This window comes from Streptopelia decaocto, assembly GCF_964273445.1.
Source record: "Streptopelia decaocto genome assembly, chromosome: Z".
Classification (NCBI taxonomy): domain Eukaryota; kingdom Metazoa; phylum Chordata; class Aves; order Columbiformes; family Columbidae; genus Streptopelia; species Streptopelia decaocto.
Window position 1 is genome coordinate 39,830,075 of NC_138657.1, and position 26,366 is coordinate 39,856,440.

The 26,366-nt window shown below is 40.5% G+C and overlaps 1 protein-coding gene across 4 annotated transcripts in view; it reads right to left on the reverse strand.

Annotated features, from left to right (window-relative positions):
• Nucleotides 1-26,366, reverse strand: part of HOOK3 (hook microtubule tethering protein 3) — a 91,434-nt gene that overhangs the window by 20,622 nt on the left and 44,446 nt on the right. For all 4 annotated transcript variants that reach the window (XM_082074383.1, XM_082074385.1, XM_082074384.1 and 1 more), the window contains exons 9-16: nt 25,914-26,077; nt 21,074-21,214; nt 19,324-19,525; nt 16,303-16,413; nt 12,892-12,979; nt 12,221-12,290; nt 6,843-6,983; nt 3,730-3,817 (exon numbers count right to left, since the gene is read on the reverse strand). In XM_082074383.1, coding sequence (XP_081930509.1) covers nt 3,730-3,817; nt 6,843-6,983; nt 12,221-12,290; nt 12,892-12,979; nt 16,303-16,413; nt 19,324-19,525; nt 21,074-21,214; nt 25,914-26,077 — 1,005 coding nt within the window. The remainder of the gene's footprint in view (nt 1-3,729; nt 3,818-6,842; nt 6,984-12,220; nt 12,291-12,891; nt 12,980-16,302; nt 16,414-19,323; nt 19,526-21,073; nt 21,215-25,913; nt 26,078-26,366) is intronic.

A 26,366-nucleotide genomic window follows, 5' to 3' on the forward strand; every position in this document is an offset into this window, starting at 1 on the left:
GTATATTTTTATATATGTTTTTTGGATGGGACCAGCACTGTTGTGGGAGTAACTCCTCTCCCATCTAGCCAGAACATATGTTCTCACAAGCAAGAAACTAACAATTATAAACAGCACGCACAATTAAAATTAGCAGGACTGAGTTTACCCAGAGTCATTTACCCAAGACATGAGATTAGGAAAGGGAATAAAAGGTAAAGGTGCTATTTTAGCCACCCAAAGATCCTGTATATACATGTAGCAAGGCAGATAAAATCAAATAAATTACTCCCAAAATGGGCAACCATTACTTTTTTTTTTTTTTTGTCTCAGTCAGCTTCAAAGCCACACATTCAAATCCTCTGCTTCTAACAAGTGATTATTATAACTGTTGTTCTCTCATAAGGTCAGTCTCTTAGGGAAAAAATGGCAATTAAAAAAACCCACAAACCTTTATCTAATTTTGAGCTAGTTTTAATGTCACTCAAATGTTTTATCTGTTCATAACAGAAGACATTTCTATAACAAAACTGTAAAAATCAGCAAATGCACACTTGCTATTTTGATTTTTCCTCACAGTGCTAACAAGTTCCTGTTACACCAAAGAAAAACACTTATTATGGTGTGGTTTTACAAAAGACGTATCCTCCCCAATATTTAATTGCTATCTTTCTTCTACACAAAAAGCCCTACAGAAATCTAGTCTCTTTGCTGGAATTTTCTTTCATGCTTTAACAAGCCAAATGATCAGGTCTGTCCTCTTTTTGAGGGCATAGTTTGTTTCTGTTCTGCATATTAAGGCAACAGGTGGATGGCTAGGCTTGAGGTTAAACTAATTTAGCAGGGTGGGGGAAAACTATGGTACATGACTAGAGAAAATTGCCTGATGAGACTGGTAACACTGTGGGAAGATGATGAAAGCTATGAACAGCACTTTGAGGGATGGTCAGATTTCACAGATCCTAAAAGTTATCATAGAATGGTTTGGGTTGGAAGAGACCTTTGAAGGTCATCTAGTCCAACCCCCCCTGCAATGAGCAGGGACATCTTCACCTTGATGAGGTTGCTCAGAGCCCCATCCAACCTGACCTAGAATGTTTCTCAGGATGGTGCATCTACCACGTCACTGGGCAACCTGTTGAAGTGTTTCACCAAATGAGCAAAGTGGCTGAACTTCACAGGTTTGGTAAACAGGTAACAGAGGGGGGGACACACACTTTTTAGGGAGCTGCCAAATCAAGAGGACTTAGTAATTGTATCAACAACAGCATATAAGGACAATATTGCATATGTAACAGTATGAGAGACACCATGGTATGGATTTAGCAAGACTAGGTCCAGTGGAGCAGAAGTAACTAAAGGCAGGTTGTTTATGTAGGAGGGGATTATGGCAGAGAAAGGGAGAAGTATAGCAAAAAAGAGTGATAATAAGGCATGCAAATGATGTAGTCAAAGCTATTCAGTGTAGCTGTTGAGCCACCCTACATATGACCACTGCAATCTGGAGGACAAAAAATCAAACCTGCTACTGTGACCACACTCGGCATGTCTAAGTTGATTCTGTAGTCTGGAAGACTGGGCTAAGCAGGCCTTTTCCTGGCCAGCAAGGCAACTGCCAGGATGGACTAATTGTGCATCCCAACAGGATGTGTCACTGCCTGATGCAGGCCTAATGGCACCAATATCTTCCCAACATCCACCTTCCACTGCACTTCAATACAAAATCAAAACTTCTTCCCCAAGTGGATCTTGCAAGCAGCATCTATCATTACAATGCTACTTGCCTGGGTTAGGATAGTGCTTTCACTACTTTTGTGTAAGCCTAAAAATTACTTCAATTTTGCAAAAAAAAAACCAAAACAAAACAACAAAACTAAAACTAAATAAATACATAAATATGTAACAAAACAAACCCCAAGCCCTTATCATACGTTTCTAGACTGAATGCAAACAGGATCTTCAGTTTTCTAGGTTGAGCATATTTATAGTATAAATACACAAAAACATGGATTTCAGTGCATTGTTGCAGAAAAGCAGTGAAAAACAGAGGAAACATGGTGAAAACGATGCACCAATTAACTCTATGTCATGTCTCTCCTTATCCTTTTTCTCATTCTTCTGAAGAATCACTGTTTATGTAAGGATATCTTAAAGATAACTCAGGTGATCCAAGCACAACTTCCATCTACTTAAGTAGCTGGCTTTAACTTCAAGGTTTGCTCTGCTTTGTGTGGAACATTAGATGAGGTGTCCTCATCTTTAGAGGTTTTTGCAGCCTCAAGACTTCTCTGAGTCTACACTCTCTTTTGCTTCCTGAAGAGTAAATGGAATCCTATATACCAAACTCAGCAAAACAGGCCACAGGATTAGTGCCTGTAGATCACCACTGGCAGGGTCAGACAAACACAGAAGCCAGGAATGCAGCATCTGCATCATGAACTTGCAGGCTCTGTGTTGCCAAGGGCTGACTGGTACACGTATCAGGCTGTACCATGGTGTTGTGATGGTGGTGTTTTGCTGTGAACAGAATCATCTCAGATGATACCTACACAGGCTGCAACCAGTCCTTTAACTAAGCTGCAGCCATATCCAAAATTACTGTCCAAACCAGAGCCTCAAAAAGAGACAAAATTAAAACTGCAGTAAATAAAGCTAAATTCAATTAGACAGAGATCATTTACAATACTCAATATCTGAGAATAAATTTGCCATATTCTTGTTCACCCTGAAAAATCTGGTTTTGGCCAATAACCAAGACAACGAAGAATATCTCACAATCACATACTAGTATGAACCTACTTTAATATGCATTTTAAGTTACTTAGGAAAATGATCTTATTTAAACATGAATAGGTGTCCTACTTTTATCATACAGTTTGCTCTGAAAATTAAAAGGATAAGCTAAATTAAACACACTCTTAAATGAAAATAAGCAGCTAGTAAAAACAATTGCTTTTTTATATATAATTAGTTAAAACCACAAAAATAGAAAGCAACACATTACAACTTGTTGCCAATTGGCAACACAATACACTGAGATTGTGAGCATACACTGTGCACATAGTCCTAAAAAAATCACTGTTTTCAAGAAAGTTCTAGAGCTTCTTGTTGTGGCAAACAGAATTTTTGAGTGGAAGACTGAAAGTTCTTTTCAACACTAACCCTGCCAAAATATGTATTTTTACATTAAAAATAAAGTTAACTTTGTATGCAGAAACAGAAAATGCTGCATTACATTGAGGATCTAATTATTTGACTTTTTTTTTTTTTTAATTTTAGTTTTGGCCTGCCTGGCTTCTTGCATTACAAGATACATTTACATCCACAACTACAGAGCTTCCACTGTCAAGACAGGGCTTAACTTTAGTTAACAAAACTAAACAAAAAGTAATTTCAGATACTTTATTAAGACACAGAGAATTAACAATTCCTTAATTTTCTGGTAAACTCTCTGTTTTCATTGAATAATTTTAATGCTAATTTTACTATTGGAACAGACACAATGAATCCAATAAAGTATATTTGACACCTTCTCCACATAGGGTGCTTTTATATTCTAGACAAACATCTTAGTGTGTCTTACATCCTATTTAGAGGAGCACAATTTAGTGATAAGACCATATGAGCAAATATGGAAAACTATCAGAAATCTCCATTTGCATCCTTCTTTTACATATTGTTTTATAAAAAGTTGAAAGTTTTGAAAATGGTAACTACTTGAATGTAAGCTTGATGTACATTTCTACTTACATCTTCAGCTTTTGAATCTTGATCCTGCAAAGACTTTTGTAGTTCTTCAACCTGGGACTGCACTTCTAGAAGTCTCTGATTTACCAATCTAGGAAAGAGATTTTTTTTCAAGAAAAAAACAAACTGGAAGAGAAACCTTAAGATTTTTTAGTGTCCAGTATTTTCAGGTGATCTACACAAGAGATGCAATACTGTATTCTATTTGCAGAAAATTTACAACAGTAGTTAGAGTGCACAGCAGTTTCAGAGATTAAAGCCTGTAGTCATCCAGAATATTCTGATACTCTTTAAAGACAACATAACTGCATGTGTTAAGAAATTATATACACAAAACAACAGTCTCTAACAGTCAGCTTTACTATGTGAGAGCTACTAGCTCACTACTTTTACAGAGTCACAGAATCCTATAAACTTGTAGGTTGGAAGGGATCTTCAGAGGTGTCTAAATCCAACCTTCTCCTTGAAGCAGGTGCAATTACAGCAGATTGCTGGGAACCATGTCCAGTCAAGGTTTGGACACTCTTACTGGTGGTGGTCTGAGAAGCTCTTTGGGCCTCTCTTCGACAGCTCAGAAATGTCTTCTGGGAATGTTTCTTTCCTTGTATTTAGTCAGAATTTCTCCATCCTCCATATTGTGTCTGCTAACTCTTGTCCTTCCACTGTCAGTATCTGAGAAGAGTTCAGGTCTGCCTTCCTGACACCTTCCCATCAGGTAGATGTAGCTCACAGTATTATCTCCTCTATGCCACCTTTTCTTTGACCTGAACAAATGCAGTTCTCAGTCTTACTGCACATATCACATGGTCCACTGTCCCTTACCTTAGCAGTATTATGCTGCACACCTGTACATCCATGTCTTTCTTATACTGGGGAATCCAAAACTGTACGCTATGTGATTTAATAAGTACTGATAAGAGGTGAAGGATCATTTTCCCAGACTGCCTGCCTGCACCCTACTGAGAACAGTTCAGGTCACAGCCAGCTGCAAGGTCCCGAGCTGACACATCCCACCTTTGCTGCTCACTGGGACCCCAGAGCTTTTGCAGCAGAGCTTCTCCTGGGCCTACTGGTCCAGACAGCATTGCCAGGCTCCTCCTGGACAGGGACAAGATGCCCATCAGTTCGTTTCTCTGGACAGCTGAGCCTCTCTGAATAACAGCTCTCCTTTTCAGCATATCAATCACTTCTCCCAGTGTGGTACCATCCTCAAACTTGCTGAGAGTATAGTTGCTCCCGTCAGTCATTAAGAAAGGTGATGAACAGCATTGGTCCTGTTATTGATGCCTGAGGAACTGGTTGCCAGTTGGATTTTATACCACCAATGACAACACTTTAGGCCCAAATTTCCAACCGATTTTCCACTCACTTTAATGTCCACTTATTCAGTCTATATCTAACCATTCTGAACATAAGGTTACTGTGGAAGACTATGCCAGGACTTAGCTAAAGCTAAGGTAAACACTGTCCAACGTTTCACCCTTCTTCACATAGGCAGTCATCTCATTGCAGAAGACAAATGCATCAGTTAGGTAAGATTTGTCCTGAATAAACCCATGTTGGCCTTCCCAATTACTTTCTTGTCCCTCATGTGGCTGCAAACATATTCTCGGTGGACTTGCTTTGCAAAATTCCCAGAAAATGAACTGTGGCTGACCACTCTCTGTAGTCTTGCCCTTCTTTAAGGTGAGTGCAGTATTTACCTTTTCCCAGGCTTCCAGAGCCTTACCCAATCAAAGGGAAAGACCACAGAAGATTAGACAGAGAGGAGATTCAAAGCTTTGATAGAGGGCAGCCTCACAACAATATCAGCTAGCTACCTCAGCATGCTTAGATGCATGATGTCTGGTCTCACAGACATCTGTATGCCGACTGGCTTAATCTAGCAGGGTCAGCAAAAGCAGGTTGCTCAGGAATATATCCTGTTGGGTTTTAAGTACATCTAAGAATGGAGACATCCTCTCTTGGCAATCTATTCCAGTGTTCAGCAACCCTCTCAGTACAAAAATAAATAAAAATAATAATAATAATAAAAAAAAATATAAATGTTCTTACATTTAGATGAAATTTAATGTGTTTAAATTTCTGCCCACTGCTTCTTGCCCAGTTACTGGGGATGCTGAGAAATGTCTAGCTCCAGTCTAGCACTGCAGGCTTGGGGAAGAGTGGTTGGAAAGCTGCCTGGCAGAAAAGGATCTGGGGGTGTTGACTGACAGCCAGCAGAATATGAGCCAGCAGTGTGCCCAGCTGGCCAAAAAGGCCAACAGCATCCTGGCTTGTAGCAGAAATAGTGTGGCCAGCAGGACTAGAGAAGTGACCGTACCACTGCAGCGGTGGTGCAGCCCCACCTTGAATACCGTGTTGAGTTTTGGGCCCTCCATCATAAGAAAGACACTGAGGTGCTCGAGAGAGTGCAGAGGAACCCAATGAAGCTGGAGAGAGGCCTGGGGCACAAGTCTTATGAAAGGCAGTTGAAGGAACTGGGGCTGTTTAGTGTGGAGAAAAAAAAAGCTGAAGGGAGATCTTACCGGTCTCTACAAGTGCCCGAAAGGAGGTTGTAGCATGAAGGTTGTTGGTCTCTTCTCCCAGTAGCAAGTGATAGGATGAGAGGAAATGGCATCAAATTGTGCCAGGGGAAGTTTAGATTGGATATTAGGAAAAAATTCTCCATGGAAATGGCTGCCAGGCATTGGAATAGGTTTCCCAGGGAGATGGTAGAGTCACCATCCCTGGAGGTGTTTAAAAGGTGTTTAGACAAGGTTCTTAGGGACACGGTTTAGTGCTAGAACTAGGTTATGATTGGACGAGATGACCCTGAGGGCCTCTTTCAACGGAAATGATTCCGTGATCTCCTTTAGATTCTCCCATCAGATACATATAAACATTGATAAGACCCACTCTGAGCCTTCTTTTCCAGGCTACATAGTTTCTATCCCTCAGACTCAAGTTATATCAAAGATGCTGCAGGCCTCTAATCACATCCTTATAGTCTTTTACTAGACTGACTCCGTTAATTCCATGTCATTCTCGTACTGGGGAGGCCAGTATTGGACACAGTACAGTCAAAAGTATATGGCATTGTTAGAGAAGTCAAAGGAGAGGACAAAAATTCTTACCTGTTTTCTGTCTCCAATTCATTTTTCCGTAAGTTCGCATCATCAAGAAGGCTCTGCAACAAAGCGATCTTTTCATTGTCAGAACCTTCTTGGTTCAACTTTAACATCTTGTTCTCATGCTGAAGGCGAATCAGTTTCTCCCTAAACACAGAAAATACCGTGTTGTAGAAAACTGTATGCCTATCTCTATAAAGAAGAAAACATTTCACCACAGGAGGTGTAAATGTAATGTAAAGATATCTTTACCTATTGAGGGAGACAGCTGAAACAACAATTATGCCTTCAAACCCCCATATATAAATGTGATTAAAGGAGTTGTAATTGTAGAAAGCACAACACAAAGGAAACTGCCTGAGTGCCCCTATTAGATATCAGGACACAGCTGGACAGATTTATAGGTAGAATGTGGAGACTGCAAAGTTTGGTGCCAAGTGTTAAGGGAGACTTCAATCTCAGCTGTCACTGAACTAATGCATGAACTTGGGCACTTCTACCCTGTTGGTCTGTTTTCATAGAGTTATAGAATCATTTAGGTTGGAAAATACCCTTAAGATCATTGAGTCCAACCATCAACGTGATACTTCCAAGTCCACCAAGGACAGTGACTCAACCACTTCCCTGGGCAGCCTGTTTCAATGCCTGACAACCCTTTCAGTGAAGAAATTTTTCCTAATATCCAATCTGAGCTTCCCCTGGCACAACCTGAGGACATTTCCTCTTGTCCTATCACTCTTAGGAAAAGAAACTGACACCCACTTCAGTAGAACTTCCTTTCAGGCAGTTGTAGACAGTGATAAGGTCTCCCTTCAGCCTCCTTTTCTCCAAGCTAAACAGCCCCAGTTCCATCAGCCGCTCCTCATCAGACTTGTGCTCTAGACCCTTTGCCAGCTTCATTGTTCTTCTTTGGATATGCTCCAGCACCTCAATGTATTTCTTCTAGGGAGGGGCCCAAAACGGAACACAGTATTCAAGGTGGGGCCTCACCAGTACCTACTACAGGGGGACCCATCACTTCTCTAGTCCTGCTGATCACACTATTTCTGATACAAGCCATGATGCTGTTGGCCTTTTTGGCCAGCTGGGCACACTGCTGGCTCATATTCTGCTGGCTGTCAGTCAGTATCCCCAGATCCTTTTCAGCTGGGCAGTTTTCCAGCCACTCTTCTCCAAGCCTGTAGTGTGCCCAAGTGCAGGACCTGGCACTTGGCCTTGCTAAACCTCACACAATCAGACACCGCCCAACAATCCAGCCTGTCCAGATCCCTCTGTAGAACCTTCCTAACCTTGAGCAGATCAACACTCCCACTCCCACCTAACTTGGTGTCATCTGCAAACCTACTGAGAGTGCACTCAATCCCCTCCTCCAGATCACTGATAAGTATGTTACACAGAACTGGCCCCAATACTGAGCCGTGGGGAACACCACTTGTGACCAGCCAACAACTGGATCTGATTCCATTCACCACAACCATTCACCACAGCCAGTTCTTTACCCAGCAAAGAGTACACCCATCCAAGCCATAGGCAGCCAGTTTCTCCATGAGAATGCTGTGGGAAACAGTTTTAAAGGTTTTCCTGAAGTCTAGGTACACAACATCCACAGCCTTCCTTCATCCATCTTGTCATAGAAGGAGATCAGGTTGGTCAAGCAGGACCTGCTTTTCCTACACCCATGCTGACTGGGCCTGGTCTCCTGGTTGTCCAGTACATGCTGCATGATGGCACTCAGGATGATCTGCTTCATAACCTTCCTCAAACCTGAGATCAGCCTGACAGGCCTGTATTTCTGGCCTTTCTTGTAGATGTGTGTCACATTTGCTAACCTCCAGTCAACTGAGACCTGGCCAGTTAGCCAGGACCGCTGATAAACAATGGAAAGTGGTTTGGCAAACACTTCTACCAGCTCCCTCAGAACTCTTGGGTTCCCATCCAGTCCTATAGACTTGTGTATGTCTAAGTGAGGTGGCAGGTCACTAACCATTTCCCCTTGGATTATTGAGGCTTCATTCTGCTCCCTGTCCCTGTCTTCTGGCTCAGGGGGCTGGGTATCTGGAGCACAACTGGTCTCACTATTAAAGACTGAGGCAAAGAAGGCATTAGGTACCTCAGCCTTTCCCTCATCATAGAATCATAGAATGTTCTGAGTTGGAAAGGACCCACAAGGATCATCAAGTCCAACCCCTGTCCCTGCATAGGACAACCCCACAGTTCACACCATGTGTCTGAAGGCATTGTCTAGTCTCTTCTTGAATCATCTTCCTGCCATTCCCTCGGGTTCTGTCATTGGTCACCAAAGAAGACATCAGCGTCTGCCCCTCCTCCTCCCCTTGCGAAGAAGCTGTAGCCACAATGAGGTCTCCCCTGTGTCTCCTCTTCTCCAGGCTGAACAAAACAAGTGACTTTATCCACTCCTCATACAGCTTCCTCTCCAAACCCTTCACCAACTTTGTAGCCCTCTTCTGGACACTCTCCAGTAGCTTCATATCTTTTTTTTTATCCTGTGGTGTCCAGAACTGCACACAGTGCTCCAGGTGAGGCCGCACCAGTGCAGAGCAGAGCGGGACAATCACCTCCCTCACCTGGCTGGCAATGCTGTGCTTGATGCACCCCAGGACACGGGTGGCCTCTTGGCTGCCAGGGCACACAGTTGGCTCATGTTCAATGTGCTGTCAACCAGAGCCCCCAGATGTCTCTCATCCTATGTTTCCCCCCACACCCAATAAAGGATGGAGAGTCTCATTGGCCCTCCTTTTGTTGTTAATGTGTTTATAAAAACACTTTTATTGTCTTGTACTACAATAGGAAAATTAATTTTTCTTGGACTTTGGCCACTCTAATTTTTTCCCTGCATAACCCCTTGAGAAGCCTACCCCTTCTTCCAAAGGTCATAAAGTCTCCTTTTTTTCCTGAGTTCCAGTCAAGGCTCTCTGGTTCAGCCAGGCCAGTCTTCATCCCCACCAGCTTGTCTTTTGTCACAGAGGGATGGCTTACTCCCACACCAAAAGATTTCCTTCTTGAAGAATGTTCAGCCTCCCTGGACTCCTTTGCTCCTCAGGACTGCCTCCCAAGGGACTGCTAAACAGCCTCCTAAACAGGTCCAAGTCTGCCCCTCTGGAAGTCCAAGGTAGCAGTTCTGCTGACCCCCTGTCCTTACTTCTCCAACAATCTAAATCACTAGCATTTCATGATCGCTATGTCCGAGACTGTCTCCAACAATAACATCGCCCACAAGTCCTTCTCTCTTCGCAAACTACAGGTCTAGTGATTTCCCTGGTTGGCTCACACAGCAGTTGTGTCAGGAAGTTGTCTTTCACAGATTCCAGGAAACATCAAGACTCCTCTCCAGTCTTGTATTTTCAGCAGACATTTGGCAAGTTGAAGTACTCCATAAGAACACAGGCTAGCGATCGTGAGATTTCTCCCAACTGAATACAGAATATTTCTTCTGCCTCTTCATCCTGGTTGGATGGTCTATAACAGACTCCCACCATGAGATCTGCCTTGTTGGTCTTCCGCCTGACTTTTACCCAGAAGCACTCAGCCCTTTCATCACCATCATCAAGCTCTAGATAGGCAAAACACTCCTTAACATACAGAGCTACACCACCACCTCTCCTTCCTTGCTTATCCATTCTGAAGAGGTTATAGCCATCCATCGCAGCACCTCAGTTGTGTGAGCTATTCCACCATGTTTCTGTGATTGCAACCATATAATAGTTTTCGATCTGCACAATAGCTTCCAACTCCTCTTGCTTGTTGACCAATGCTATGTGCGTTGGTTTACATGCGCTTCAGTTGGGCTATTGATCCTGCCAGCTTTTTGGGGGAGAATCCATAATTCCTATGTGCTGGTATCAGGTGCTTCTGTGGTCTCCACCACATCAACAACCTTTACATTTTTGCTGTCATGTGCATCTCCATCTCCACTGAGATGGCTAAGATGCTGTATCCATTAGTACAGGAACATTTCAAATGTGCTCACTGTGGAGCAGCCTGAAGGACCTTGTTACCACACTGTCCCTCAAACGCTAGTGTGCTGCCCCCCCAGGCTTATCTCTACAAGCCTCCTTTTATCCCTTTCCCTCTTCAAATCTAGTTTAGATCTCTTTCAATGAGTCCTGCTAAGTCCTCACATCACTCAAACTTGTTGATTTCCTCAGGTGCAACTGACAGTCCACATACAGAATCTACCCCACAAAACTCTTGCACTTGGTCTGCAGGTCTTCTCTATGAGATGAAAAACAGTGCTTGAGCACAGACCAAAGCTTTGTCATCATGGAAGGAAGAAGAGAGGAGTAAGTACTCCTGTGGGTTGGCTGCCTTATACAGTCTTCCCCCTTCATCAGCAGAAGCAGCAGCCCAGACCTCCAGATCAGGAATTTTCAGTCCTACAGCAGCCACTGCTACTGTTAGCATGTATCAAGTAGGCGAGGAGGCCGAGTTTAGCACCTTCAAATAGTCTGCACAAACATATCCTTGCACAAAATCCAGAACTGATCTTCTGGAGACAAGATGAAGAGTCAGTGAAGCCACATGCTATAGTTGGGTATTTATAGCATTTAGGGTACTGCCTTCTGTCATGAAATCATGTCAAAGGCTTATACGGTAGCTGCACACTTCACTAATACTGCCTCAAAAGTTTATTCTTCTCCTGTTGTTTCTGAACAAAACTAGAAAGAATTGCTCTTGTAAGCTGCAGCAGCACAGCTGGAAAAAAACCAATCTTTTATATTATTAGCTTTCTAGAAATATAATGTTTTACCACCAAACAGTATGTTTTGACCCCATATTGAGCTTTCCAAGTGTTAAAATATTGTATGACTATTGGTAGAGATAAAAGACCTCCTGAAGAGCTAACATATTTCTGAGATGTGACTGTCTTAAAAGCTTTTAGCAGACTGGCAAGGCTGATCACAGCCTGAAACATCTTAAGCTACAGAGACTTTTAGTTCTGACACTGCTGTTCTTCCTTTTAAGACATTTTAAACATTTGCCATGATACAGAGCGGATTTTACTGAAATTGTGAAAGGAAGAATAGAGTATAATTTCTTCCTTGTACAACAACATGTTCTTGTTACAAATATTTTTGTCTGTTAATGCATGTGCAAGCTGCAGTTATATCAACTCTCTGCACAAAGAGACACAATGTGAGGGTAACGGGGTTTTTGTTTTCCCCTTGATTTTTGGAACACAATACCAACTCAAATAGGGGTCAGCTGAATTTTGTCTTAAGCATTACAGCTCCCATTGTGCAGAAATCTAAAAGGAAAGAAAAATGCCCGAACATTATTTGTAGAAGCTTTCCCACACTGAAAACTAACCATTCACCTATGGGTACATTGTAAAGGTTAGTTAAACAAAGCACACATTAGCTTACTTTATTTCAGGAGTAACGATTTCTGCTGCTAAACTGTCTGAAGGCTCTTGTCTTCCCAGAGGCATCAATCCTGAGTTAGCAAAAGTAAAAAAGATGGAAAACACACCAGTAACTTTCTTTAAAAGACTACAGGTAACATTGTTCTTGAAGTTTCAGTTCTAGAGTTATGCTAGACAGTAGAAAATGACACAAAATCAGGCTACAGCAAGACAGAGAGACAAGCACAATTTCACTTGGTGAATAAAGTCATTATTTCTGTCTTCATCCATTTTGATGAAGGAGTTTTCTGGTGTATTTTCTGCTCATTAGCTTACCTAAGAACTATAAATCTGTGCAACTTTACACATAGAGGTAAACTGCAACACATGAAACATCATACATGCATGAGAACACTTAGTATCTCCGCAAAGAAAATTATGTAACTACACAGAAATCAGAAAAACATTCTAAAAATATCACCCTGGGGAGGAGACTAGAATTTCTGATTGACTGAAATAATGTATGAGTTTTCAAATGTTTACAAAGTTAGGAATAGGTCAAACAGTTTTTCACTGGTGATCTTAGAGGACCTTAAATTTATTCTGTGCTAAACAAAAGCATACTCAATACTCTCCAGAGAAATCCTGTAAACTTTAGACAATATGTATTTAATCTCCGTACTTGTCCTTTACCTGTAGTGGTGAGTTGACCCTCCTGAGCTTGTACACATCTAAGCTCTTCAATAGTTTCTTTTAAAGAATCTCTTTCTGTTCTTAATCTCTAAATAATTGGAAAGAGAAGGAATATCAGTCTTGGCACTACAAATCCATCTTTAACTGTACAAAAGTCACCAAAAGGCACAGCCTCCAAAACTTTAAAAATAATTTAATGCAACTCTAGATATTATTTTCAAATTAAAGCATCTCGGTCTATTTCATAACAAAATAAAAGTAAATATTATATATTCCACATGAACAGGTTTTTTTTTTGAGGAGGGTTGTGGCTGTGTATTGCACATTGGAGTAAAAATATCAGGGTATAACCTTACAAAATCAAGATATGAGTGACACAAAGTTCTAGTACCAGGTAATAAACAGCATCCACTGGGGCCACTCAGCCATCCCCCTTTTCCCCTCATTAGGGCTGATTCCAAAGGAAAGGGAAGTGAATTAAGAGTAGCCAGGAGTGAAATAAAAAGAAGGCGAGTACAGGCAACGTAACAGACAAAATGCATTAACTTCATTTTGTTTGTCTTACAACAGTGAAAGTGCGAGCAGCATTTCCATATCCCCTTCCTCCTTTGTATCAACTGGCCTTGCCATTCACCAGAATCTTAGCTACGGAAGAAAACTAGTTGCTTGAGGCTCAGTCCAAAGAGAAGTGAACAACAGGATTGGACCACCTTGGAATCTAGACAGATGGGCTCTTCAGCAGTGTGTGGGAATAGCAGAACAATGGCAAGGAGGTGGACTGTAGATATGCTCAAGCGACTGTCACTGGGATGTAGAAAAAACACATACACCACACTAATTGTTTTACTGACTTTGTGTGCTTGACAAGTAGAACACAGACCTGTGAGATACTCTAAGGCATCTTATCACTATGCTTGAGATTCCTGCTTTGTTGTGAGAAAGAGCAGAGCACAGCAGAAGACTGTGCCTGCTTGAAGCCTTGAAATAAAGACAAACACAGCAGTCCCAGTGATCTTCTACCAGGGACAAACTCTGCAGCGCCAGCATCTCTACTTGTGTCACCTCTGCCTGGGAGCTTAGGTGCTGTTTTGGAGATCCCCCAGTGGTGAGGTAACTAATATAAATTTGCTCTTTGCAATTGCATTCGTGGTCTCTGGTTGTTCTTGTGATCTGTGTGCATTGGCTCACACAAGTAGCATCAGGCAAATACTCTCCTAATTTGGCTAAAAAAAATAGAATTTACAGGTAGCATCAAGTTTTTGTCCAGAAGGCTGCCCAGATTCAAAAATGAAAGGAGAAAATGGCAACTATGTAAAGATCCAAGCTGTAGTTTGCTCCAAAGTCAGACATGTCCAGTATTACTAAAACGTGCAGGATAGACCTCAGCTCTATGTAAGTATGGAGTTGTGTCACCTGACAGCTCGTTGCATTTCATCCTATTAAAGTCTGATTCAGATACATTTTATATTTCAGCCTAAATGGATGCCAGACTTGGAGTCACTTTGGCAAAGAACATTTTGGTGAGGTGTGACAGAGACTTCTGCTGTATTTCTGAATCCAGCAAGGTGAAGTCTAGTGCAACTGTCAAAATAGTCCGAATAAAGTGTACACTCTATTAGCACTGAAAGTCATTTCACAATCCCCACATGCGTAGAAGCTGTTTTTATGATAAATACTAGAGAAGAAGAGCCACATAGAGGAGTACTCAAACTCAGCTGCTGAAAGCATGGATTCTGCAGTCTGCTACTGTCAGTCAGAAAACATTGAGTTGAATAATCTAATGCCATAATGTTTTCATGAATAAGAAAAGTTCTAGGGCTTCATTTGTACACTGCAGACAAAGTCATCAAATTATCTTAATACTTATCATACAATACATCACAGAGGTAAAATTCCAAGCTACATAGCTGAAGATATCAAACAAGCTACCATACTTTGCCAGAACATAAAGACAAGACAAAATAAATTTCAGCAACTGTTTCCAAAACATAACTGACAAGATACCACTACATAGCTTGTGACCTGTGGTGAACAACATCACTGATACTTATCTAACAACAGGGAACAGAAAGAGTAGGTAACACAGGTAATGAATCACTAATTCAAATGCTGAGAGTCTTCAGCTACTTCTCACAGGTGCACACCCATTCAAAAGAATGTACTGAAAACCATCACCTGCCCCCGAAAATGCTATTTGTCAGGGGATAAAACAGAAAACTATATGACAATGGCCTGTAATTCAGATCCTTTGTGCAAGATGAAATGGTCCATCAAGCAATGGGTAAGCCACAGACACAGCCTTACCATTGTCAGACATAATGAAACGGGAAAAAATAAACTTCAAATAAAGAGCAGGAAAGAAAGCCAAAACACAGTATAAACACAGTTACTATGGGCATTCCAACCTGAACTGAAGGGTAGATGGATTTGGTATCAAGGACAAGCGTACACAGTAGTTTGAAAATTTAATAAAATATGAAAATGAAAGACCTATGAACAGAAAATAACTGAAAACTTTCAATTCAAATGCTATTCAAGCACAGTGGCTGGAAATTTTGGAAATAATTGGACGGGAAATATGACTATTAAGAGAATAGCCTACAGAAATTCTGACTGATGGATAGATGGACTTATACTTAAAACAAGCCTAAGAAATCGTTATCTCAGAAGTCCTGGCCTTGGTTTGAAGCAGTTTGAGGCACCTTGTGTATACACTCCTAAGATCTAAGACAAAATAAACTGGTAAGAAATAACAGTGTGCAAGAGAAGTCTGAAGGATCAAGTCCTAGCAAGAGAAGACAGAGCAATTAATCGCAGAATCACTAGCAGCAAATGACAGAGAGGAAGGGAATAGATGGGTATCCACTCTGTGTGTTACACGTTGGCTGTACATGATAGATAACAAGGAGCTGTCATAAATTGCGAGATTGCCGCAAAGGACATGTCCCTCTACATGACTGCTAAACCTCTTGCTGTAATAGTCATGACTCTACAAAGAGAGTTATGCTGCTGGTACCTCAAAAAAATGCTTTAGAAAAAATTCAAGAGGAGCAGAAATGGAGCAGAAATCATACTTCAAATAGTTTTTTAGAATACACTACAATTACCTGGGTGTTTTTAACCTTCTCATGGTAAATGGTCAAGAAACAACTTAATATCCCAAAGATGAAGGCTTTTTTCTCTTAAAAATGGGTCACATATGTTTTTGTACAGTCACTTTATTCCATGCTGTACAGTTCTTAGGTTTAAAAAGGATCTCGTACACAAACGTTAGAAAATTCTCCCTGAAAATAGACTTCCTAATTTTAAAAGCTTGCTGGAAATTGCTAACTATAGTTACTATATCTATGTGTTAGAAAGGATACAAAGTTGCTATTGCTACTACCAAAAAAGTAACACCTTGGCACTTACATCTTTTTCTTTTTGGAGGCTGTCTACTTTTTCTTTCAGTCGTTTGCATTCATAATCTAATTTATCAGCCTTCTTGGATTCTTCAGATAACCTGTTTTGTAGTTCAACTGCCTGTGAGAACAAGAATCAGTAATATGTCTGCAAATATTAACATTAAAACAAAATACAAAAGACAAAGCAGCCAGTCACCACGCACCATGAGTAATGTTGCAAACAAGTGAAATTGTTACCTATAGGACATAGTAAGAACTACTTTCATCAGTTCTGTGTTTCAGCAAAATCAACAGTATTTAAATATTAATTCTTAGCACAAGCAAAAGAAGCAAAACCTTCAATTATTTTCAGTACATCTAAACACAAGAATTTAAGCCCAAGCATGGTGTAGAGAAAAAGGATGTAATGTTCTATGGATAAAAAAGCTTAGGAAAAGCAGAAAAATCCTCCTCCATTCTGAGAAGCCTAGGAATGAAGACTCAGCTAAAGATGTACATCTGCTTCTAAAGCAATTAATAAGGCGGCTTTTTCATTACTTTTAGATTACAGAGAAAGTGATAAAGTTGTGAAGCAAGGAAGTAGCCATACCTACATGAAGGCTGCCTAGTGTGTCTAACTACCTTTTATTTTCAATGTGTATAGCTCTAGCAAAATAAGTACCAGGCCTAAAAATCTGCATGGTCTTAAATCTTAGAGAAGGACTTCACTGTTGTTGTTCTTAAGTTAAAGCCTGCAAAAAAAGGCACAGTCCTGACATTTCTGAGATTATCAGATTAAAAACCATCTATCAAAATATCAGATATGAAAATACTCCATTTCTCAGATGCGACAGCTGCTACCAGAATAACTGCAGGTATAAAGAAAAACAAAACAAAACAAAGCAGGAATTCACCTGTGATTGTGCCCCTTCTTGCAAAATACATATATTTTCACTTCAAATGGAAACAAATGCATTAATGTTTGTAATCACTCATGCTACGGTAATGCTATGTAGAAAAACACAGCAGGAAATAAATTGTCTTGAATCACGACTTGAGAGTGTACAGGAAGAAACATAGCAACAAGGTGATGCAGAAGATTAAAAAAAAAAAATTAACTGCCATCACATTTACTGAGCATTGTCTGATGCGTGGAATGAGTAAAGCAGGAATCCTGCAGCAAAGAAAAGCAAGACATACTGTTAGAAATATACCAGAAGGCACCTGTACAAAGGGGCTAAATTAAAGTTACAAAAAATAATCCTGCAATCTTCACATTTCAATTCCTCATATTACAATCAAAAATATCCAGGAAAATGCTTGTGCTTGCTTTCAGGAAAGTGAACAAAAGCTCTTAATACATAAATGCCATCACCTCTCACAGCACAATACACCACCACTAACTTAATCTCACAGAAACTGCTGGGTGGGTTGAAGATGTGATTTCCCTGCAGATCAAAGTGCTGGAGTTTGAACCAAGCACTTTCACCCGCACAGCAGAAAGCTTCTAATCCAAAGAAATAGCTCCTCTGATAGCACGATCATGAGTGGAGTTGGATCCTTCAAACACCAGACAAGACACATTCCACTACAGGGGCACACTAGTGCTCAGCAGTGACATAACATCAGAATCTTTACACCTGGCTTAATTCTTATAGCACAATTTGGGATTCCCAAAAATTAATTTTGTGACAGCTCATGATTCACAGGCAGGTCTCAAAATGAGCCCAGCCTTACAGAGACTGAAGGCATGAGACACCTGAGGTTTATTTAAGTCTCAGCCAGCAAAACAGTTTTGTACAAATCAACAGCTCCTCAGACATGAAATCCTACCCATAAAACATAGGGAATGATGAAGGAGGAGTACTTTTGCAGCACAAATGATGGGACTGCCCCTTCCAAAATCTTTATTGTTGGTGAAATAAGAACGATCAGATACAGATGTCAAGGTTACACAACTATATCATACACTCATCTGTCCAAAAGAGTGAAAAATTTGTTGCCAATAAACATGATATTACTCATGTGTGAAACGTGATTGCTTTCTATGTTTACTTTTCCCTTTGATTCTTATTTCACCATTCTTCTTGTCGAAGTTCGTTTTTTTTCTGGTGGCTCTATTTTGATGGTATTTACAATTAGCCCATGGAGGCTGAAGCTAATTGTCTTAATAGCTAAGATGGCCAGGTGCAGGGAAAAAGCTATAAAGTATTAGGGACAAACATTGCCCCTAGGTTTGCAATGCTGTCAGTGGTTGTTTCTGATTCTTCTGTAAGCTAACATACAGGGACCCCTCTGCCATGACCACTAGAGCAGGTAGGCATACAGAGCAGGCACTACTACTTTAATAAACCAGGCTCTGTCTGGCCCTGTAACAAGAGTCCCAGAATGATGCCATGTTGATGTAGTGTAGAAGCACAGAGAAGATTAAGCACATCTTCCACCTTTACATAAACAATATCACATGACACTTTGATAACCAGAAGGATTAAGCAGATGCCTTTCACTCCACAGAGTGTGCTGGTGATGCATTTTGTACCCTGCAGGAAGCATATAAACAACAGGGATAATAAGCATCCTTCACTCCTCATAACTGGACAAATTCAGATGTATCAGACAAACTAGAGCCTGAAAAAAAAAGAGTTTACTTAGTCACAAGAAAAACTTACCTCAGCTGTGGTGTGTTCCTCACTGCTGGAAATTTGTAAGTGAAAAGTGCATACTTTCTCTGAAAGAAGAGGCTCTAACTCAAGCCCCACTACTGAATATGAATTACAAGTAATTTATTTGAGAAAAAAAAAACCCTTAACATTTGTTCATTTTTTTTTAAATGTAAAAAATACGTCTGTTGGCAAACTAATGTAAACTTGGAATAATAAGGATTGCAAGAAAGGAAGACAAAGGTAGCACCCACAAAACATGGAAGCCTTATACATACTAGGAGCTGTTTGCTCATAATTTCTTTTTTACTTTGAGGTATTAGCCCTGTTATGAAGATAAAGTATTGAAAAATACAGGTAATTGTTGCACTGATGATGTCTGTTCTCACCTGTCTCTTGTATGTTTCCAGCTGACTGCGTGCTGTGTTGGCCTTCCTTAGTTCTTCTTCCAGGCTCACGGTGTTTTGCATGTACATTGTATTCTTCTCTTCTAAGAGTTTCACTTGCCGTCGCAAATCACCCAGGTCTTCCAATTTCTTTTTGTATGACTCCACCTGGCTTTCTAACTTGGCTACTTTATCAGAAGAATGCCTGGAGGGACAGATTTATATCAAATTTGTGCTCTGAAAACTAACAAAATCAAATGTCTTGCAGCTTCCTCAGTATTTTGCCTTAATACAGAAGACATTCTGAGACATCATGGTGAGAAAAAGAATATAATACATCATATCAGTCATATCCTCCTATTATGAATGTTTTCACTTTCAAATTGTCTGTTTTTTTCCCATTACTATATGCCAACACAAAGAGCTGCTGATGGAGGTACTTTTAGACACTATCACTCTTCCTAATACAGCCTTCTCATCTGCTTCCAATCTTAAAATAGCAGTTAAAACACCTTCACTCTCACCCATTTCCTTTCAATTCTAAATTGATGCTCGGTCCTGCATTTTACAAGGATAAAGAATAAAATTTTCTGCCCTCCAATTTGTTTTAATGGTAGCCAGTAACACAGTCATAAAGGTCCATCTCCTGGGCAGCATTTATAATACTTTGTGACAGAGCACTACCATAATAGCTTTGGACCCTGACTCCTCCTTAAAAAAAAACCCTAAAACACCCAAAACAAAACAAAAATGGAGAAAGAAATGCCAGGCTTTGTTCATAAAGTTTCAGAGTTTGTTCAGTCTACCTCATGCACTGCCAGAACAGCACCAGCCCTCACCCCCAACCACCCACACTCCTGGTGCTATTACTGTTCCCAGTTTCATTTTAGAACCTAAGAAATCTGGAAAATTCCCCATTGAATTAATGGTCACTTTGTGGGACAGTGGGGCAAGCCAAATCTCCTTAATGCACAATGAAATGCAGAGCCTCTCCCTGCGGTAAAGAATTACTCTTTGAACCCATGCTGTGCACACAGATAGTTTATGGAATTGTGCAGCCTGATGGGCTCATTCCTTCTATTACTGACAGAGGAGGTAAAGACAGATAGCTTTGGTAAAAAGCTGCTGGTGAATTAGAAAAGGCAGTATTAAAATAAGTCCCACTAGACTTGCAAGAAAGAGTGATACAGGTGAATAATGGATAGCTGTTCTGAATAACCCATGGCAACAAGATGCACCACTGAAGGATTATTTTCCATAGTAAAAAGGGTTGCTTCCACCCTATAAACCCCTAGCATCATCAAATCATGACAATTTTGTGTGCTAAAATCCAGTCGCAAAGAGAGCTGTAACAGATGTTGTTCATATTAACATTATTAATATGATGAATCAAAAGCACCACCCAAAGTCCAAATAACACAAATACAGGAAAGGGTCTAGTTCCCTGATAAGAACAGATGCCCAACTCATGACAAGGGTGAGTAGAGAATACTCAAAAGAGACCAGTGAGTGACTTGCTATGACTATAAGATGGTGTATGATTGCTAAGTTATTGATTAGGTACGTAATAAATAACTAATTTACTTAAGCAGAATTGTGTCTATGTACTCAACTGAAGGATCCAAATGAACCCTGACATTGAGAATGTGTTTATATTTAATTTAAACAAAAACTAATGAAGACTAAGTACCTGGACTATGTGGATTAAAATTTAATAGACTTTTTATAAAATGGTTAATGGAACAGAGTTTACCTGAGTACATCTATCTCATCCTTCAAAGACTGAGCCTCCTCTGCCAATGTAGTAAGCTCTTCCGTTTGTTGTCTCAATTCAGCAATTTCCTTCTCTAGTTCTTCACAGCGTATTCGATAGTCATCTTTGGCAGCTTCTAATCTGTAGAAATGAAGTAAAACAGAAAATAATTGCTCATCTTGAGCCACAGTCAGTTCTCCTCATCACTCTACTTTCTAAACATGAAACTGCTTTCTGGCACACTGAAGAACAGCAGCCCAACATGCTTCCTTGAAAATGTAGCAGCAGATCAATTTTTTTGAGGGTCTTAATTTGGTAATAGTTTTTCTGTTTGGAAGGTCGCACGGTAATGTATGTTCTCTGAGAGACAAACTATGAATTTTTTTCTGTCACTGTATTTTTTTCACAATGTAAGCTAAAGCAGAAATTTCCACCTCTGCTCATCTTGGGGCATACAGAGTTTGAACACGACATCTTTATCCTAAGATTTTGTTTCATCTGTTTAACTCCTACACAACTTAATACTGACCTGATTGTCAGACGCTCTAAATGCTGTATAGCTCTCATCAAGGTGGTTATACTTATTTATTAACTTAATTATAAAGAACCCATGCCTGCCCAGTATCTCTGAAGAACCAAGGCATACCTTTAGCTGCCTATTAGATTGGTGCAAAAGTTTTGGACCTTGATCTTTAAATCATTAGAACTATGCTCAAACACAGCTTTATTAACCAAAATAGGAACCATTACGACCAACACATTTTTAGCCAGTGAGAAGTTTGCTTATTCCTGCAGTGTAAAAATCCATGCTTCGGGATTTGACAAAGCCTTGGAAAGCATTTTCTGCATCCTGCTGGTTGTGGCGGCACTTTCCCTGCAAAAAGCTGTCAAGATGCTTGAAGAACTGGTGGTCAGTTGGCGAGAGGTCAGCTTAATATGGGGGATGAGGCAAAACTTCATAGTTCAACTTTTGAAGCATCGGTTGTGCAATGTGCGGTGCTGTGGAGAAGAATTGGGCCCATTCTGTTGACCAATGCCGGCTGAAGGCATTGCAGTTTTCGGTTCATCTCATTGATTTGCTGACTGTACTTCTCAGATAGAATGGTTTTGCCAGGATTCAGAAAGCTGTAGTGGATCAGACCGACAGCAGACATCAAACAGTGACCATGACATCTTTTTTTGGTGCAAATTTGGCTTTGGGAAGTGCTTTGGAGGTTCTTCTAAGTCCAACCACTGAGCTGGTGATTGCTGGTTGTCATATGAAATCTACTTTTTGACACACGTCACAATCCAATCAAGAAATGGTTTGTTGTTGTATAGAGCACAAGAAGACAACACTTCAAAACAATGATTATTTTTATTTTCTGTCAGCTTATGAGGCACCCACTTATTGAGCTTTTTCACCATTTCATTTCCTTCAAATGCCAAAAGACCATAGAACGGTTGACACTGAGTTCTTCAGCAGCTCCTTGGGTAAGTGTAAGAGGGTCAGCTTCAATGATTGCTCTCAATTGGTTGCTGTCAACGTCCAATGGCTGGACACTGCACTCCTCATCTTCAAGGCTCTCATCTCCTTTGTGAAACTTTTGGAACCATCACTGCACTGTACGTTCGTTAGCAGTTCCTGGGCCAAACGCGTTGTTGATGTTGTGAGTTGTCTCCAGTGCTTTACATCCCAATTTGAACTCAAAAAAGAAAATCGCTTGAATTTGCTTTTTGTCTAACGTCATTTCAATAGCCTAAAATAAATATAAACAGCAAGTAATAAGTTAGTAGCAAAAAAAACCTCAAAGAGAGAAAAGCACACTAAAATTATGCATCACATAATCACATTTATTGAAGAATGTATTCCTATATCAAACAGCAAATGTCAACAATGCAAAAATTGCAATTACTTTTGCACCAACCTAATAGTACGTAAAGAACTCAGGCCAAAGTTTCTGAAGTGAACTATGTATATAGAGCACACACAGGCGAAGTCACATTACAAAGGGAATAACTTTGTTACAGAGAAACTTTTTCAAAGCCTTTTGAAAAAATGGAAGAGGACACAACCTAGAACATGAAGTCCTATTGTGATTTTGATCTGAAACTAAAAAACAATCCGGAAAAGGACGTATGGGCATGGAGAAATCAATACAACAAAAACACAACACCAAACCCAAAATATAAAAAAACAAAACCAAAAAAACAAAACCAAAAACAACAGAACACTGCAAAACCACACCAGTATTCTATCCATTAATTCAAAGAGTCCAAAAATAATCTACAAGAATGGAGACAAGAGATAGTCAGAAGGTCACATAAACCATATACATCAAAGATTTGGATCCTGATTACCCAAATCTGTCAAAGGACATAGAGGCAAGAGTGCTAGAAAAACTGTTGTATCACGCTGGGCATCAGTTAAGCTGTACATATATTCTGTTGGGTCAGGTACAGCTGGGTAAGAAGCAAAAAAGTTTGCCATTAGAAACCACATGCTATAAAGACAAGTGAAGGAGATAATGGAGGTTGGGAGATGAGTCTCACAGGTGAGAAGGGTTTAGAAAGACATTCAGAGTCTGAAACTAGAGTAACAGGCTGTGCAGATACTGCATATTGGGAGAAAACCTGTTCAAACAGCAATTGATAATAGACTCAGAAATCATTCCAGAGCATGGAGATGAATAAAAATAGATAAAAGGGGACACAAGTGAGACATCGCTATGTTTTTTCTTTACGTGGCAGCTGTAGAAAACCAGGCACCAGCTGCTACGAAAGGGAAACACTGAACATTTTTCAGCGAAACTGAAGAGGAAGGGCATGTGTGAACAAACAGGAAAGAGACTTAGCAAGAGAAAAATCTCAAAACAGGCAAAAAAGGGAAAGTTAAACAGCAGCTGACACACAAGTTAGAAAAGGGCAACCAGAAGAAGACAGAAAAGAGAAGACAAACTGGCAAGTAAAGAAATACCATAGTTTCACTAACAAGGAATAGGGAAAGTAGAGCAACAAGAACAAAAATATGATGGTGAAGTGGACCAGCTTTCATCAGCAGAATAGGCTTACACAGCCTGAAAGCAGCAGTTAGAAGGATGACAAAGGATACTCAGAGTCACAGAATAGTTTGAGTTGGAATGGACCTTCAAAGGTCCGCCAGTTCAAGCCCTCTGCCACGAGCAAGTATATCTTCAACTAGACCAGGTGGCTCAGAGCCTGGCCAGAGTCCTGGGTTTGCATGTCTCCAGAGATTATTCATCTAACACTTCTCTGGGCAATCTGTTCCAGTGTTTTATCACCCTCATTGTAAAAAATTTCTTCTTCATGTCTAGCCTAAAACTCCCCTCTTTTAGTTTAAAATCATTGCCCCTTGTCCTACCACAACAGGCCCTGCTGAATTGTCTGTCCCCATCTTTCTTATATGCCCGCTCTTAAGTATTGAGAGGCTGCAATAAGGTTTCCCCCAGAGCTTTCTCTTCTCAAGGCTGAACAAGCCCAACTCTCTCAGCCTGTCCTCTTTGGTGGGGGTATTCCAGCCCTCTGATCATTCTTGTGGCCCTCCTTTGAACCCACTCCAACAGGTCCATGTCTTTCCTGTACTGAGGGCTCCAGAGCTTAACACAGGACTCCAGGTGGGATCTCACCAGAGCAGAGCGGCAGAATCACCTCCCTTAACCTGCTGGCCACATTCCTTTTGATGTAGCCCTAGATAGGCTTGATCTTCTGGGCTGCAAGTGCTCATTGCCAGCTCATGTCCAGTCTTTCATTCACCAGTACATCACCAGACCTCTGCAGGGCTGCTCTCAATCCCTTCAATTCCCCAGCTTGCATTGATACCAAGGTTGCCCCAACCCAGGTGCAGGACCTTGCAGTGGGCCTTGTTGAATCTCATGAGGTTCATAGGCCTGCCCCTCAAGCTTGTCCAGGTTCATCTGGATGGCATCCCATCCCTCAGGTGTGTAAACCACACCACACAGCTTGGAGTAATCCACAAACTTGCTGAGGGTGCACTTGATCCCCACATCTACGCCACTGATGAAGATATTAAACAGTACTGGCCTCAATATGGACCCCTGAGGGACACCACTTTTCCCCAGTGTCCATCCAGATATTAAAGCCATTGACTACTACCCTCTGGATGCAACATTCCAGCCAATTCTTCATCCACCGAACAGTCCACTCATCAAATCCATACTGCTCCAATTTAGAGAGAAAGATGTTCTGGGGGACCATGTCAAAGGTTTTGCAGAAGTCCAGACAGATGACACCCATAGTCCTTCCTTTGTCCACTGATGTAGTTACTCCATCGTAGAAGGCCACTAGGTTGGGCAGGCAGGTCTTGTGCTTGGTGAAGCCAGTATTTAAAGAGGAACTGTGTATCCATGCGTTGAGGAAATAAAAATGAAGAGCTGAGCTTGCTTGTGAATAAACTCCATCTTTCAGATATGAAACAATTTGTTTTCAAACTCAGAGAAGGACACACTGTAGTACTGCCCATGCAAACTTTCAGCTAGGAATTCCTACACCTTAAAAATACAATAAGACTAATTTACATAGGGGAAAACATGCTATTTTAATTCTCACTGATTTTGAATAAGGAGTGAAATGATTGCATACCAACAATTCAAAATACCTTCACAGAGACTGGCATGTATAAAACATTTCCACTTTAAGAAATTATGCATTTTTTATGTTGGAGCTTGTAAAGAGGTAAATCACAACACATACATCACTGTAAAAAATGTAATACCATGGTTATAGCACTCTTCATACTAATTCATAATTGCCAACAGAACCAGAAGCACATATCATGTCTTTTGCCAGCTACAAACCATCTAACCAAGTGTAGCTTTTCTACCTGAATGTTTCTTCTTGGAGTTGTTCTAGCTGTGTCTGCAGCTGCAAGTGCCTACGACCCACAGGGCTGTTGGGATCTTCAATAGAATCAGATTGATTTAAACGTTCCATCAAAATCTGATTCTCAGCGAGCAAGCTGCTCTTCTCCTCCTGGAGAGCTGCAACCTATTGTAATAAAAGCATAAACTGGAATAACTGAGATATCCAGCTACAGAGAACGTTTTTTTCATGTGCATAATAAAGTATCAACACAACCCACGAATAGAAACACACAGGCTTCAATAATCACATTTCACAAAAATATACTATATCCTTAATAGGTATTCAATTGCTATGTCACATAACAAACATACTGCAACATTAGAAGCAGGTTTACCACACAAAAACCATGACTAGTTTTAACTGTATTTTGTACAAGCATCTAAAGAAAAAGTCTTAGTTATCACAGAACATA